Below are 16,765 nucleotides of genomic sequence, written 5' to 3' on the forward strand. Positions count from 1 at the left end.
TTTTCGCGACCGTCTGTTTTACTGATCTATTTAGTGTATTTGTGAATGTTTATGTTACTGTACTCTGTGATTTCATATTTCATTTTTCAGGCAAAATGAAAGCAGCTGTATTGAAGTGAAGTAATACATCTCGTATTTTGTTTCCCGCAGCAACACAATAATAAACATTATTCCAGATGTATATCTCAGTAGTTTCTTCAAAACTCAACACTTAAAAAAATGATTATAATAACAACTGAGGGGAGACCTTCCATTGTCCCCTCTTTCAGAGTTAAAAAAACAAAAAGCTGTTTCCTTAAAACATTAGGACTTATCCACATTTACACTTACAACCCTTTTCAAAAAACAATGAAACGAAAATGAAGATTTAATTGAAAGTAGGGTCCTGAAGGTTATATTTGCAACAACAAATATAAGGGTTTGGTAAGGATGAGATTTTGGAGGTTACTGTAAGAAGAGGAGCTGTTTTAAACTCAAGGAAGGGTAGTATCATTTTAAGTAAACACTCTTTAGTCACAAGTTTGGTTTAGTCTTATTTTAGTAAAAAAATATAGCTTAAATGATTTTTCTTATTAAACACTGCAGAGAGTTTAAGAATAAAACAAATAAATGACCATTAAAGACGGTTATCATGTAGGACTAGGCTTATTATACTGTATATAACGTAAATTGTATCCTGATTTGTTTACTCCGGCGCGCTAGGTGGCGCTATGAGATGGCATGAAAGTTGTTATTAAATTCGTTCAAAATTGAAAATAAGAATCAGTGCAGGGTGCTGCTTTGCAGTGTTGCTGGGGTTGTTTTGGTTTTACTTTTGAATAGTCTGAACTCTCGTATAATTTGTATTTATTTATGGGAGCCTTTTTGCGATAGGAGGATTCTATAATGTGGACGTCGCGGTGAGAGACATAGAAATCACTACTTGGTGAGTTTCTGAAGACCTCCCCTCATGTGTTAGCTTAGCTAGCTAGCATTGGTAATAACATAGGTAAAACAGCTATGTCCTTGATTTAGAGCAGCATAATACAAAAAACTGGCAGAGTCACGTATTTAGTATTTAACAGAAATGGCCTTATGATGTGGTCACGCATGGTTTGCTTTCCCTAAATACCTTTTTCTTTCTTACAGGTTCATCATTCGCTGCTGAAACATCTTGAAAATACCAGACGGAGAACCAAAAACATTCTTTTAGCAGTAAGTGAATATAGCAACTTTTCGGCACGTTACTGGTACATTATAATACAGATCTGAGCTTATAACCGAACGTTTTTGGCTCTTCTACTGTCTTCAGTGCCCTGAGCAAGTTCATTTGAGACTGCGAAATATTGTTATGCGTTTCTCAATCTCTTAAGTTTCCAAGGATGGATTTATTTGTCTCTGTCTGTGTAGACTCTCATCCGTTTTCTTAACCTCTTATCAAACCGTTGACCATTTCACTTGTGGTTGGATCCTGTCCCAGCTAACAGAGGATGAGAGGCAGGGCACACTCTGAACAGGTCACCAGGCATAATAAGACTAACACAGATTTACAGATAACAAAACACTCTAATATCCACATTTACTAATCTCCAATTAACTTAACAGATGACTTTTGACTGTGGCAGGATACCGGTGTAAAGGGGGAGCAGGCAAACTCCACACACAAAAGGCTCGAGCTGAGCTTGGGGTTCTATCCCAGAGTACTTACAGTGCCACCCTGTGTTGACTTACATGCCTTCATTATTTCCTCTAGTTTGATGAGATGGGATTTTGCCAAACATCAAGTTGTGATTTAAAGCCATCAGATCTCTGGATTTAAGCACTCTAGTCTTAAAAAAAGACAAGAGAGAAGACAAGAGAGACACTTGTGCATGGCAGCTGCAGACTTCAGCAATTCATGCCCATACAAATTCTCATTATGTGATAAGTCATCCCTTTGGTCATAAAAACCATAAAATCTAATCCATAAGTAATGAACATTTGCATGAATCAGTCTAGACTTTAAAGTCTATTTTCACCAATGTTTTGATTAGCAGAAGACCCGCTCTGCCTCCTGAGCTATAACCACCCTAAATGTTTATATGAGTGGTTTTCAGACATATATTGTAGAGTAAGCTTGAAATGATGTCTGTGCCAAGAACATCACTTTTGAGAACTCACAAAACACCATGAAGTGAATTTTGTAGTCTAGTTTTTCTAGCTAGAATAGTTTGAGAGATCATCAGGCATCCATTTCAGTTTTCTATATCCTGTTCATATCACACTACTTAATAAGGGTTGTCTACAGGCTGGGTTCCCTGAGTTTAAGAGGAGTAGTGAAAGAATCGTGTGTGTAATCATCAAACCTTTTTTTTCCTGCCTTGCCTTACATAAAGAGTAGAACATCTCTTCCACTGATGACGAGAGATCATCGATGTATTAAGATCATTCTTTAAAAAGTTGTCTTTATTTTGGCTGACTGTAGAGCAATCTGATAATAGCATATATATTGATAAACAGCTATTTAATCCTCTTTTTTTAATTTAATGTTTTGTTGTTGTTGTTTTTTTTGCAGTGGCATATCGACATGGCCGAAAATCATTTATTAGAGAAGCATATGAAGAACACTTCCTACCAGTGGATGGAAGAGAGGTGAGAGGATGTGCTTTTCATGACCAGTTCATTTGTATTTAGTGAAAAGAATTTTATTAGTTGAAATCTTTGGTGTTTATGATGTTATCATTACTATAGTCTTGTAGACACAGTATATAGTGTGTTGATGAGTATTTGACCACTCTTTAGGAGGTCAGTGTTCTTTCCAAGTCTTTTGACACTCAGAAACTTTAGACATGTTTCTGTTATTCTGTTCGATGCTGTATTAAGGATAGTATGCTCTGAAATGTCAAATGTGTTCTGCTGTTATTTCAGGTGACAGTTCAGCGGGTTGTAAATATTGTCGAAAAGAGGTCCCATATGCCACGGCCGGGAGTGGAATTAGACAGAAGATTTAATGATGACCCGTGGTATGGAGGTCCTCGCGATTACCATGATGGAAGAGGATATTCTGATGACGGCAGTTATCCAGTGAACGATCAACGATGCTTTGATGAAAATCTCAACTTTGGCAATTTCCGTAGAAATTCCTCTCCCCACCAAAGTGTACGATAAGCTTGATTTGCAAGTGTGGTTCAGAAGCCCGAATCTGTGTTGTGTTAAATCTGCATTTGTGGCCTTTCGCCATTAAAGTTACTGAAATTGTGATTTTTATTTTTTTCAGGAGGGGCCGTATACTCAGCAGTGTTATAGCAGAGATGATTTGAGGCATCAGTTAAGCTCAAGGTAATATGTTCATTTTTTTTTCCATGGTATTCAATTTGTCAACAATTTTTGCTTTTTATATTTCATCTCTGTTACTTTGTGTCAGATCTCAACTCTCTTCTTCTTTGTGTGATACATATTATTGACCACTAGATGGTGGCAGAGTTCTGTCTTTTAAAAAGTAAGCTCAATCAAAAGTTTGGACACCTTCTCATTTCATGGTTTTTCTTTATTTTCATGACTATTTACTTTTAAGATTCTCACTGAAGGCATCAAAAATATGAATGAACACATATGGAATTATGCAGTAAACAAAAAGTGTGAAAAAACTCAAAAAAGTTTCTTCAAAATAGCCACCCTTTGCTTTGATTACTGCGTTGCACACTCTTGGCATTCTCTCATTGAGCTTCATGAGGCAGTCATCTGAAATGGTTTTCGAACAGTCTTGAAGGAGTTCCCAGAGACGCTGAGCACTTGTTGGCCCTTTTGCCTTCACTCTGCGGTCCATCTCATCCCAAACCATCTTGATGGGGTTTAGGTCAGGTGACTGTGGAGGCCAGGACATACTGATGTCCTGGCCTCCACATGATGATACTCCATCACTCTCCTACTTGGTCAAATAGTCCTACACAGCCTGGAGGTGTGTTTTGGGTCATTTTCCTGTTGAAAAATAAACGATGGCCCAACTAAACGCAAACCGGATGGGATGGCATATTGCTCAATTTTGAATAAATCCCCATCAGTATCACCAGCAAAGCACCCCCACACCATCACACCTCCTCTTCCATATTTCACGGTGGGAACCACGCATGTAGAGACCATCCCTTAACCTTTTCTGCGTCGCACAAAGACACTGTGGGTGGAGCCAAAGATTTCAAATTTGAACTTATAAGACTAAAGCACAGATTTCAACCAGTCTAATGTCCATTCTTTGTGTTTCTTGGCCCAAACAAACCTCTTCTGCTTATTGCTTTTCCTTAATACTGGTTTCTTAGCAGCTACATCAGCAGACACTCTTTTCTCGTTGGCCACTTCGACATACCACCAGTTTATAGGCCCAAGCCCCACTTTCAAGGAGTCATACCAGGCTACAGAAGGGGACAAAGGCCACTAGTGTCTACTCACTAAGTCAGACAACCCCACCCTGAGAGGAAAAACAGCTGGACACTCCGTCCACAGTTAAACACACACCCACCCAAACACACACACACACACACACACACACACACACACACACACACACACACACACGTCTCAGGCACTCTGACTCTCTGATAGCATGTCTTATTTCTTTTCCGGCCTTATTTTCATAAAGTTAAAATGAATATTAGATAATTGCAGGTTCTCATTTAATCTTGATATGTATGATGCAGTAATGCTGCACATTGAGTTAGGTGCATATTATTTAAAGCGTGTGAAGGAATGCCTGGCATTAAAAAAGCATTTTGTCAGCTTAAATTGTAAACTCATATATCGCATTTTTAAATTTGCCCCTTCTGTTTTTTTCATGCTGACACTGCTGGATTGCCACGTTAGATTCATCATAACTTGTAAAATGCTGACAGTGACATTGTAGATGAACCTTAAAATGAGGCATTTCGGTAAAATTGTAAAAACTCAGAATGCACAGAGTGGTCATACAGTATGTAGTACAACATGCTTTCTGTGTAATTCTAAACTAAATCTATAGTTTTTGATTAATGAAAAAATACTTTAAAATCAAGTGACTATTTTCACAGTTAGTTACCAGATTCCCCACTTATATCAGTCTCACCCACTGCACAACAACTAAAGAAGGAATTCTGTACTGTTTAACTGTAAAATTACAAAGACGCCCATTTAATTTGACTTGCTTGTGTAATTACTGAGCCTTTACGTGAACTTTGCATCTGTCAGATGTTTTCTGTGAGTAGAAAAGGAGGGGTTTTTAAACAATGATTGCAATGACTAAAAATTTCAGTATTGATCCTATTTGTGTTGCAATGCATAGCCAAGAGTTCTGTCAGTTCCTCAGCAGCACTGGTGTAATATTGCTCCACAATCAGAACTGTGTAAATGAAGTGTTTAGTTTAGAGAAAGTTTATGCTTCTGGTTGTTCTGCCAAGGTACAGCTCATTTTGTTTGAGTCATTTCATCATTACCAAAGAGCTGGAAGTCAGATTCATTTTATGTAAAGGTTACTAACGGGGCCAAGCTGACAAATGTAAAATTACTCTTACAATCCCAGCACAAGATATAAACTCTAGGTACTCGTTGCTCCGTAAGACCGAGCAGGGCTCATGCAGACGGGGAATAAAGACACAGCTCAGGCACTAATTAGTCACTCTCTAAATTAAAAGTTGTCTGTGTGGATAAATATACAAATTACTATTATTACTTACTGGAAATTATACATTTAACTCTTGACTATTAGAATGAAGAGCATTCATGTGCAGACATGAACCTTTGAATGTATGTCATTTGTCTGTGAGCGCATGTCTGATAAACGCTTTACTCTCTTTTGTTGTTGTCTGACTTCTAAATAAGGTACACAAGCTCTTTTTCTACCTTTTATGTTTGTTTTGGACTGCATAAAATGACAGTCAGTGTTTGGCAAATGGCATGCTAAGTCTGCTACTTCAAACAGGCCATGAGTCGTAAAAGTTTGAGCCCTTGTTAGACCTGCTTTTTGTTTGAGATGAGGATTGGGTTCAAGCAGAGGTCGTGACAGCCAGGTGCCTTTAAATTGTTTATACCTCTGGAGGTTATTTGAACACAAGCTTTGAGTTTGGAGAATTGTGAAGTCGATGTGTAAGGAACTATGGTGATTTAATTATGCTGGGGCTATCAAATGTTGCAAAAAATGCTCCGAAATTGGATTTAATGGTAAATAAAGAACAGATTTAGTGTCAGTGCGTTCTTGCCGTAGCTACGGGCTGCATGAAATTGAGGACAGATCATAGTGAGGGAACACCATAATCAGTCCATTTTTCCAGCCAACAGTTGCTTTTGCCAAAGTGGAAGATTGCCTTAGTTCCAGAAATGTATCAGTACCCCACAGAGTCTTTCAAGTCTTTTTCATTAGTTTTCCTGCTTCCATCACCAATCTGACGGAGTTCACTGATGAATAACCTGCACATTTGTTTTTAATACCATCAATCGTGACTAAAGTAGCACTTTGAACTCAACTTTCTTAGATTACTTTAAATGTAAATGTAAATATGTAAGAAAAATTGTGTATGTTTCTGTTTCTGTGTCCTGTGTACTGTTTGTTTGTATATGTGTCTTTTTGGCTGCTGTTACAACCAAATTTCCCCTTGTGGGTCAATTAAAGGATTATTCTATTCTATTCTATTCTATTCTATTCTATTCTATTCTATTCTAAATATGCTTTAACTCAGAAGTGTTCTAACTAAACTGCTTCATTTGCTAGTGCTTACATCTGCATTTATTTTCTGATGTGTTCTGTTTTAGAAAGAATGGTCGAGGACAACATTTTCGCAACAGGGGTCGGGGAGGCCCTACTCAAAGGTCAGTGCACGACAGAAAAGCCAAGTCATTGCCCTCACGTGCCTTTCTGGGTGTTGACATCCTCTTAACTGTTCGCAAACAAATATGAATTACGGTCCAGTCTTGATGCATGTTCAGTTATTCAAATAAGGAAACCACAGAAAGTCGATTCTGTTCATCTGGATGTAACATTGTCAGTGGGAAAAACATTTTGTCACTCATCCAAGTGGCTTCTTTTGTCATCCAAGTGCTACGTCCAGATGAACACAATCTGGGATATCTTTGTGGGATACATTACAATCAGTTATATAATGAGAAGTCCAGTTTGCCTTTAGTGTAATCCTTTTCTATGCATACAGTAAGCACTTTGTTTGGTCACCAGTATTTATGGCATTAGTTTGCTCTCCATAGAAAGGACCATGATGAGTACAGGAACCCTCAGCCTACGGTTATCGTGCGGGATCGCTCTCCTGGCAGAAGGGAAGGCCAGCCGCCTGTTCGTTCTGGATCAAACATCAAAAACAGGAACTTCTCTCCTGATGGGGACAAAAGCTACACGTATCAGCAGGGACAGCAAAAGCGTAAGTATTAAATCCTCTGAGGATGCCGAATAGCTCATTTTAATGATTTCGAAAATGCCCGCATACAGATTCACAGCGGGATTAGATAAAAGATGCCAAAAGAAGTGTGTAGAGAGCGAACTGGTCACCAAGGGTCAGTCTATGAAAATAACACCTTGATATTCACATGGATGATCACAGGTTGTTCCTTGTCACATTTGCATTTGAACTCTTTCTCACTATCCACTTTATGTGTAGAGTTTTTTTTAAAAAGGAAATTTAGAATCGGTTTCTATTCCTGAGTCTAACATTCATTCTCCCTCCCTGTTTTCCACCTAAAAGCTGAACTTGATTGTGTGACACGGTGTGGCAGCAGACAGTAGGATGTCTAATAAGAAAGCACATTCTTTGATTTTGCATGAGAAAAACCTAAAAGCCCATTGATAGGTCGAGAGTTGTGAAGTTGCCTTACCCTAATACAGCACTTTCTGTGCAACTGTTATATCCTTTGTAGTGAAACTAGAAATCACTCCCAGTTTTGCAAAGATAATTAAAATGTCTAAGCAAATTAAGCCACTTCAGGTGAAACATCTGTTTTTCAGAGGTGGTGTGTAATGTGCGGGGTCAGGGTGTGCTGAAAAATGTTAGGGTGGTAATTACGCTAACACCAAACACACTTTTAGAGGCTGGGAAAAGGGTACCCTTAGCTTGGGGTGGTTTGGCTTTGGCTCTACCCTGACCTCTTTTTTAGTGAGAATATATTAAATACACTAGCTTAAAATTGTCTTCAGAATCACACTGGGTGTGTCATTTTACTCACTGTCTTTTGTGACTTTTATAAGCTTCAGAAATGTCATTTTCAGTGCTGAGCCAGTGAAATTTATGAATGTTTTAAGAGATCTGACACAAGCAGCGTTATTAATTTAAAGTAAGAAGTGTGGACAATAATTTCTCCACTTCTTTGATTTTCTGAGAGGCTTAAATGTATTTATGTGTTAAAAGCTGAGCTTCATGTTCTACAGCCCTTTGAAAATGTAATAAAACAGTGAGAAAACAGATGCACCTCCCTGCTCCACTACCATCTGGGATGCTAATTAGAGCAGCACAGCAAAGTACTCAAAAGGGGAGTTTGATTATAGGGCACACTGGGCTTTGTCAGGAACACAAAAGGTTTAGTTCAAGTACATTTTTACAGTCAATTGTTGTCGGGTACATATAACAAATTTTCTCACATTCTGAAAAAAGCAATACAAGTACGCTCACTTTAAGTAGCATTTGGCTGTGAGTCTAAAAATGAGAGCTATTCTCCATTAAACTACTTCTATTACATGAATGTTTGTGCTGTGTTTTTATATGAGCAGTTATAACATTAGGCTGCATATGGATTATGGCAGACTGGCGCTCATGTAAGAGTGTGTAATAGCCTATAATAGCTTTAGGCTGTTATAAGTAGCTCTGCATTTAACATGGTTCATTATTATTATAACGCTTGACTTTCACACTGTAGTTTTTCTGTTTGCTCTGAGCAACATTATCGTAGTATCTAACCTTTTTGCAGTGAAAGTTGGTGCCATCTGGAGACTCCATAGTCCCACAGCAAAACACCAATTAACTTTCATCTCAGATCAATTAAATCAAAATGAGGAGCTTCCTTCATTAAAATAAACAGCTAGCTTCTTCTTGTTTTTTTGTTTGTTTTTTTTCTAGACACACTGGAGCCAAAGACGGCAATATTTCAGTTTAGGCACAGCTGAACTCCATGACCACTATTGTGTAGGAGGCTCCAACAAGGGAGTATTTAAAAAACTGCGACTTATACTTTTCAGCTGCTTCATAAGGCTGTGGTAAATTGTTCACTGTGATAAGTGAGGTACTGTCTCATGTCTCACTGTAAAAAAATTTTTCCTCCAGGATATCTTTTAAAAATATTTTGTGGTATTTTACCATTATTGGGCATTATAGTAGGGAGAGTTCAGTGTCTTTAGAAAAAGAACATTAAACAACAACAAAAACCAGATTTTAAATCATGTATTTATGGGTACTAGCATGTATTTTTTGGGTCCCTCTGTGCAACATTAGTCAGATGTATGATAGTTATCTCAGGATGCTTATCTGCTTATTTTCATACTCTAATTTTACTTTTCTCTACAGATAAACCCAATCTGGTGACAAGCCACACTCCCAGCAGCTCTGTGGAAGGGTCTCCTCACAGTTCAGCATCTTCAAAGGTAAAAGCAACATTTTTGAGGAGATTCAAGTAGTTGTTCTCTTAAACCGAATGCACTGACAAATGTGGTAACAGCTGGAAAAAGTGCAGGTAACGCAAGCTATGATGAGATGTTAAAGAATATCACTTGCACTACTGCATTGCAAATACAGAAGAGGAAAATATTTGCATTTGGGGCTTGCTCTGTAATCCTTCACAATTTATATCCATTACGATCTACATATTCTTTTGGTTTATCTTGGACATTGAGCCAAATGAAAGTTTTGTGAATGCATTAATGAAACATGTAAATCCTATCAATCTTAAGAATGCATTACTCAGATAAGGAGGATAAAGAATATATAAATGATTATTTTAGTAATAAGTTTATAATAAGTTTGATTTCAATTCAGTTAACAGAAAACTCAAAAAGTGTGCATCTGTATTATTATGGGTGAAACATATTGTATAACATTTGTGGTCATTGTACAAAAATCCGGTGACTCCATCAGCATGTTACTGTAAAAATAATAAGCAAAATTTGCTCTTTGGTTCACGGACATTAAGGTTGGGTTTCCTTTAGGTTATCTCTGTAATCAGAGCGATATACCCTGTCTGGTAACCTCATTTCTGTTTATTGTTGACATGTGGCATGCATAATTAGACACACACGAAAACAAGAACTCAACACCTGTAAGAGAGCAAAGTTGTCTCCATTTGAAAGACTTTGAAATCAGAGCCAGTTTCTAAACGCGGTGCCCTCGGCTCTAACCCCTTAACCTTTGGCCCGCCAGGAAAAAACTTCAGCATCTGCAGCGGAGTCGGAAGAGGCGGCGGCTGCCAGCATGGAGCCAAAGCTGACACCAGAGCAGGACATCAAGGCTCGCCGGTTGGAGGCCATTAAGGCGAAGGCTCTGGAAATTGAGACGGTAGTAAGATTTCCTCCATGAAACTGTCTACCTTCTGTGAATTCACTTTACTTTATATGTTGCTTTGGATAATATTACTAAGGGTAACCACAACTGCCTATGTGGCTCTTTGCTCAGGCTGACCCTTCATTATTCATTCATAATATCACCGGGTCTTTAATACGACATCAACTAAAATCTTTTAGACCTTAAAAAGGTGAGATTATATTTCTGAGATTTTACATGAAACTAGAGAAATTAGCTTAATTGTGTATTGTTTCAGGATACTGAACCGCCTGTTGGCCAGTGAAACCTTTAGACTCGCCTCACTGTAACTCGTTTCTCTCACTTTTTTTTGAGGCCGGCTCATGACTGACTTATACACCACTCAGATCAGCCAATTACAGAGGACATAGACACAGGTTCAGGAAAGAAACTAAGCTGATGTCTTCATTTATTAAATACCAAATGTATTGAACCACTTTTTTTAGCTGGGACATGCTAGTAGGTTCACCTATTAGCATGTTTGAGCCTCACCATGATCTTGGGGGTTGATCAGCCCTTTTAACTTGACTTTATGTATCACTGTAAGTCATGGAGTAAAAAGTACAAGCTATGCCTCGGCTTGTTGTAGCTTATATGTGAGAATCATTTTTTCTTGTAGAAAAAGAGGATGAGTAAGCAGAAAAATGCTTAGCACCTCAGTTTGCGATACCTCTCGCGGCCTGCTATTTGGAGTTGCACTTTTTCCATCCCCTTCATCACTTTACACTACAGTACTACTTATCTATTCCAGTTAAAGCAGTGCAGGAATTGCCCTGCAGGATGCAGGCGGCCCACACACAGTGTGGTACATCTCTTGGCATTAGCACACACATGCTTACCCTGCCATTTAAAGACGTGGTGAGAGGCAGAAACCTCAACTGCGCCTTTACTGTAACATCTGCCACAGGCGCAGTCAAAACCACATAGTGCTCGGTCACTCTGAAGGAATGCCGAAATGAGCCGATCAGGTAGCAAGCAGAGACGGGCCGCTGAGTCAATAAACTGGTTAAAAAAATGCGTTCTTTTTATAAAAATGTTTGTCTTTTCAAAATAAGCTTTTTCTGCGAGTTTTAATAATTTGTGGACATCCCTGCACGAGGCTCATTCAGTCACAAATAGATTTACTGCAGTGACTCATTGCATCCCAAGAGCTTATAACATACTGTCTGAAGGCGTCATAGGGAGGCAATGGCTCAGGAGGTAAAGTGGGTAATCTGCTTATCAGAAGGTTGGTGGTTCGAACCCTGGATTCTCCAAGTGCTTAACTCCATAACTCCTTCTCTTTTTTTCCTGTTGCAACAGATGGGCAGAGGATCAGTTTATTATTCTTTAAAGTGACCACAGAACAAGTCTGTAAAATAACAACAACATAGTAGAAACTTGGAAAACATCCATATTTCAATATCACACCAAAGCTAAGTGCCTGGGAGTGATTTTCAGAGAAGTACATTCATCATCTCAATCAGCCCAAATGAAACATATCCATTTCAACTATTAGCCCCTCCATTGAGAGGTCCGGTTTGCAGCTTGAGTGATTAAAATGGCTCTTTTAATATCCCCTAATGTGTACCAGCCCTCAAGTCATTACCCTACTTCCCTTATTATGCAGGACCCCTGCCTGCATCAGTGCTCATTTGAACAGAGCCTCACTAAACGTCCATGTGAGAGCCGTATGTATAATTTCACTCAAAGCCTTTACTTCCCAGCCCCCACACACGATTCCACTGCACACTCCTGTCGGTATGTTCACAATCTGGACCTCCACAAACATCCGATTTGGGCAGAAGCCTGCTTTTTAAGGCTCCTCCTTAAGGCCCCGAGTGTTGCCATTTCTCCTGGGGCTCCGGTCCGTCCTGTGTGGGCCCGTAGTATCAGGCCTAAAAATCAGTCCATAGCTCCCACTCCAGAGAAGGAACTTAGGCAGAACCTCACTGCAACCTTTTCTCACAACATTAAGAGCATGCTGAGGTCAGAAACACACTTCCTATTAGTTCATGTGAAATAGAAGCATTCCTTATAGAAATAATAGTCTCCCCACAGTTGTTCAGTATGTTGTACATGTACTTCGGTTTTTAATCCTTCAGAAAAATGAAGCAAATGAAGCATTCTCAAGTCTGTTTTGATTCTTTCAAGCATATAAAACAGTGTCTGTGGGATATAATGAAGTCAAAATGTAATTACCGCCAAGAAAGGCTGTAACTTGGGAAGAGCTCAGACATGGTTTTGTTTTGAAAGATGGCAAACAAAATCAACCCCGAGGCAATTAAGGGGGTGGGATTGGTGCGTTGGGCATTATACCACATGTTTGTGTCTCACTTAGCCCATGTTTCCTCTCACATTTGGACCAGTTTTTCTTTTCTAAATGATATTTACTTTGTGCAAATGTTCAAGAAGGACAGATCTTTTCTTAGGACATAAATTTGTTAGTAGAAAATAGCTGCAACTGCTAGAAGGACAAATGGTTCTGTAGGTCGACAGAGAAAAGGGGCCCACGCGTTGCTGTATGAAGCTGACCCTCAGCTTAGTGGCCACACGTGTCGTGAGTCGCTCACTTCCTTGTGGTCGCGCTGAAGTCTATCATTATGTGGGGTTGCAAATTTCACATGACATGATCTGCAGACATTAAGACATCCGCCGCAGTCCAAACATCTTCCACAGTCTGGGATATTTCTGTCAGAATCATCCTAAACGGCCTTCCCTTTGTGCGTATGTGTACAATGCATATTGAAATACAGTGATAATAACCTATATTGCATTAACATTCAGTCATAATAGTTTTTTACTGATACCTAATATTTGATTAATTTTTCCTTTAGCCTTGTTTCAAATGGTCTAAAGTGAAGAAGGTGTGTTAAAGATGCGAGAATGAACAAATAAGCGAGAATTAGGCATCTGAACATGCTGTGGCTGGTTCAGCTGTGAAGTGAGAGAGGAATGATATAAAAAGGATAACTAAAGAGGCTGGAGGCAGTTTTTTTAACATAATTGTAATTATCAGGAACAGCATACAATGAAGACCGTTCATTTTCACCCATCAAGCTTTGTGTGTAATTTTCACATAACGTTTTAACCCGACCCAGCACCTGGGATTTTTTCCCTCTCTAACAGGTTCGCTCAGTAGCCTCTTTTGCTTGAAAACACAGTAAATGGCTCCCATGTGGTGATCTGTTTCCATCCATATTGTTCAGGAGTGAATGTTATTCTTGTTTCTTTGACCTTTTCCGCGTGTTTAAAGCCCCACCCGGCTCAACTCCCTCTCAGATTTTGACTGTGGTAAACTTTATATTTTTTTAAATATTCTAGATTTACAGTAATGACAGTGAAAAGCTTTAGCAAATTACATATTGGAGACACTTATAACTTTTATTAAATTCTCAGCGGGTAAGGTTAGGTTATGGCAGTAAATTTCTAAATGCTTCTGACTGATGGATACACAATTTTGAGTTAGCCTGACATTACATGATATGTATCTAGGCTAAGAAACAGCAGCTGTGGTTTTTAATTTCCCCAGGACTGACAGAACCCTGGAATATAGTGTTTAACCGGTTAACCTCACTTTCTGTTTAAGCATGGACACTGATTTAAGTTGACAGGCAGCGTTTTTTCTTTTCAAAGTTAGCAAAGCTGATGGTGTGTGTTTTATTGTATTTTAACAGACTGATAATAGTAGATGAGATACAGTTAGCTAATTTTAGTTCAGCAACTAATGCCTGCACACCCCACAGTCCTAAAATGGCTTTGTGGTCTGAACATGACACAGATAAGTAGTACTTCTAACATAAGGATGCTGAGACTGTTTAATTAAGTCATTACTTTGAAGAAGTAGGTCACGTCTCCAGACGTGTAAAACTGAGCAAGGACTGTCTTCTGTTTGATCAAGTTGTTATCAATAGTTCATTGAGATAACCAAAAAAAATTGAAAACTAGCTAGAAATGATATTAATGTTTTGGGTTTTTTTGCTCTGGCTTAATTTTGATATATATTTACTGCTTGATCACCTGCAGAGTGGCTGTTTCAAGTTCTCCAGTTACTTTGGTTGTAGATGTGATTGCGGCTGAACTCTGGCAGACTCTGATGTCCCATAGTCCTCCTTAACAGGCTGGTGTAGCCCTAAACCTCTGTGCAGAGTCAGTGAAGGGCCTTGCATTTTGCCATTTTCCCTCAGGTGATAAAGATGTTGTCAGCTTGCACCTGGGACTCCAATAAAGAACTTAATAGCTGTTTTGGGTCCGCAGTAAAATCTCTATGGGACATGAGAGCTTGTTGCAATATGGTGTGAAAGAATGCTGCAGTCCAGTTAACATAATCTGAAACCTCATGTCCATTTTGTTATAAACCGACGTGCACGAATGTAGGTTTACATTCACACACCTATGTGATGAATACAGGAAAAGTGGGTTCATTAAGTTCACAGGTATCCATAAGCACAGGAGTTAGACTAGAATTCAAACAACTGTCAGTGTTCACTTTGAATTTGAGGTCAGTTACTTAATCATTTCTGCTCAGACGGCTTATAAATACATCAGCTCATTTCAAGTGTATTCTGTTTTTGTTCATACACAGTTTTACTCTGTTTTATGTGCATAATGAACAAATTGTTTATGTTTATATTTATGTTGCACTTACTAACTCAACCTGGGACTTAATTATTAATTTCAAGAGTAAAGTATATGTGTTACATGTATGACATCTCTTGCTTTTAAAGCCAAAAGACTCAAGATTTTATTTTGAAGAGGCAACAGGAAAAAAAAGATTTAAAGACTATAATATTCATTTTTTTTACTACTCACCACAGCAAAAAAAACTGTCTCAATCTCATCCTATCGCTAGCATCCTCTTCTGTCACATCAACCTCCACATGTCCTCCTTCATTACATCTATAAACCTTCCTCTTTTCCTCATTCTTGGCAGCTCCATATTCAACATTCTTTGCACGGTATATCCACCATGCCTCCTCCTCACTTGTTCTTCTCCAAGCTGCTCGACCTGAGCTGTCCCTCTGATATTTCTAATCCTGTCTATCCTGGTCTCTCCCAGTATAAACCTGAGCATTTTCAACTCTACCACCTCAGCTCAGCTTCCTTCTTAGTACCACTGTTTCCAAATGACACATCAGAGCAGGATTCACTTCTGCCTTTTAGACTTTGTTTTCATTCCTGCTGCTATCCTTCTCACAAATCACCCCTTTAAGATAAGGGCACAGTTATAACATTCAGATAGAACAATTTATTATGTCTTTATAATGTGGCTTTGATTTTGTTTTGTTTTGTTTTTAATTCATTGTGTCATAATATTGCATGCAATGTGATTGTTTTGTTTACAGCATTACAGACAGGACTGTGAGACGTTTCGCACGGTGGTGAATATGCTGGTGGAAAAAGAGCCCAGCTTGGATAAAATGCTGCAAGCGCCACTAGACAAAAACCTGCTGGAGATCAAACAGCGTTGCCTAGATGCTCTTAGGAACTTTGTAAAGGAGCTGGATGAAGTAATAGAGCAGCCAGACACCAAAGCGTAAGCCGCACATCACTAAAACATAGAGGAGATAGAATAGAGTATCAACACTATCAATTTGAAAAAAGTGGAAAAATGTTCCATGTGCAAAGTTTATCTAAAGTGTTTAACTATGTTATATTTTTACTGTGTTCTGCAAAGAACAGTACTGGCAATTTATTTACACAAAACACTCATGTACAGTATTATGTGCAAACAGGATCATTGTGATAGAACGGGGTATGTTTAAAACTAAACTGAATGACTGAAATGCCTATTTTATTTTGGGTCAAAATCAAGATACTTTGTGAACTGACATATAACTTTAAAGTGCATTTTTTTACCATGAATTGTCAGAAACATAAAATGTTATTGCATTTATAATTGATGTAAAGCTAAATGTGTCATCACTTACATCAGTTAGAAGCTTGGCTAACATTACTGCTAAAAACTTCTGATAAGGAAATTACAAAAAAAAGAAGAAATCATGAAATATAGCAGATAGAATGATTTTTACCTTTAGCTATGGCTGCAAGTGCAGCTGAGACCAACACAAAAACAAGCATTCTCCACCAGTTATCAAAGGGTCCAAGTTCATGACGTGTTTTTCTGGTGCAGGAGAGTGCGTTTTTTAGGATATGCATTTATTTTCTTTTTTTGTGCTGAAATTAAACTGCTTGTGAATATCTTTTGCTTTGCAGTTAAAACTTTCGTAAATAAAATGTGAGACCAGTAAATAAATGATGTCTCGTATTTCCTTGTTTAGTTTTGACAGTACATCAATTAA

General features: G+C 38.4%; 1 protein-coding gene across 1 annotated transcript; it reads left to right on the plus strand.

Annotated features, from left to right (window-relative positions):
• Positions 1-754: 754 nt before the first annotated feature.
• On the plus strand, positions 755-16,719 carry LOC116332663 (periphilin-1-like). The gene is made up of 10 exons (XM_031755698.2): positions 755-925; positions 1,129-1,194; positions 2,534-2,610; positions 2,887-3,117; positions 3,236-3,297; positions 6,730-6,786; positions 7,177-7,346; positions 9,477-9,553; positions 10,326-10,460; positions 15,809-16,719. Coding segments are annotated over exons 2-10 (1,005 nt in total). The 5' UTR covers positions 755-925; positions 1,129-1,193; the 3' UTR covers positions 16,004-16,719.
• Positions 16,720-16,765: the final 46 nt, after the last annotated feature.

The sequence above is a fragment of the Oreochromis aureus genome, linkage group 7 (genome assembly GCF_013358895.1).
Source record: "Oreochromis aureus strain Israel breed Guangdong linkage group 7, ZZ_aureus, whole genome shotgun sequence".
In the NCBI taxonomy this organism is placed as follows: Eukaryota; Metazoa; Chordata; class Actinopteri; order Cichliformes; family Cichlidae; genus Oreochromis; species Oreochromis aureus.

What these genes read in the sequence shown, in the direction of transcription:
- LOC116332663 (XM_031755698.2), top strand. An exon ending in TACCAGTGGATGGAAGAGAG is followed by an intron (nt 2,611 to 2,886) that starts GTGAGAGGATGT and finishes CTGTTATTTCAG; the next exon opens with GTGACAGTTCAGCGGGTTGT. An exon ending in ATTCCTCTCCCCACCAAAGT is followed by an intron (nt 3,118 to 3,235) that starts GTACGATAAGCT and finishes TATTTTTTTCAG; the next exon opens with GAGGGGCCGTATACTCAGCA.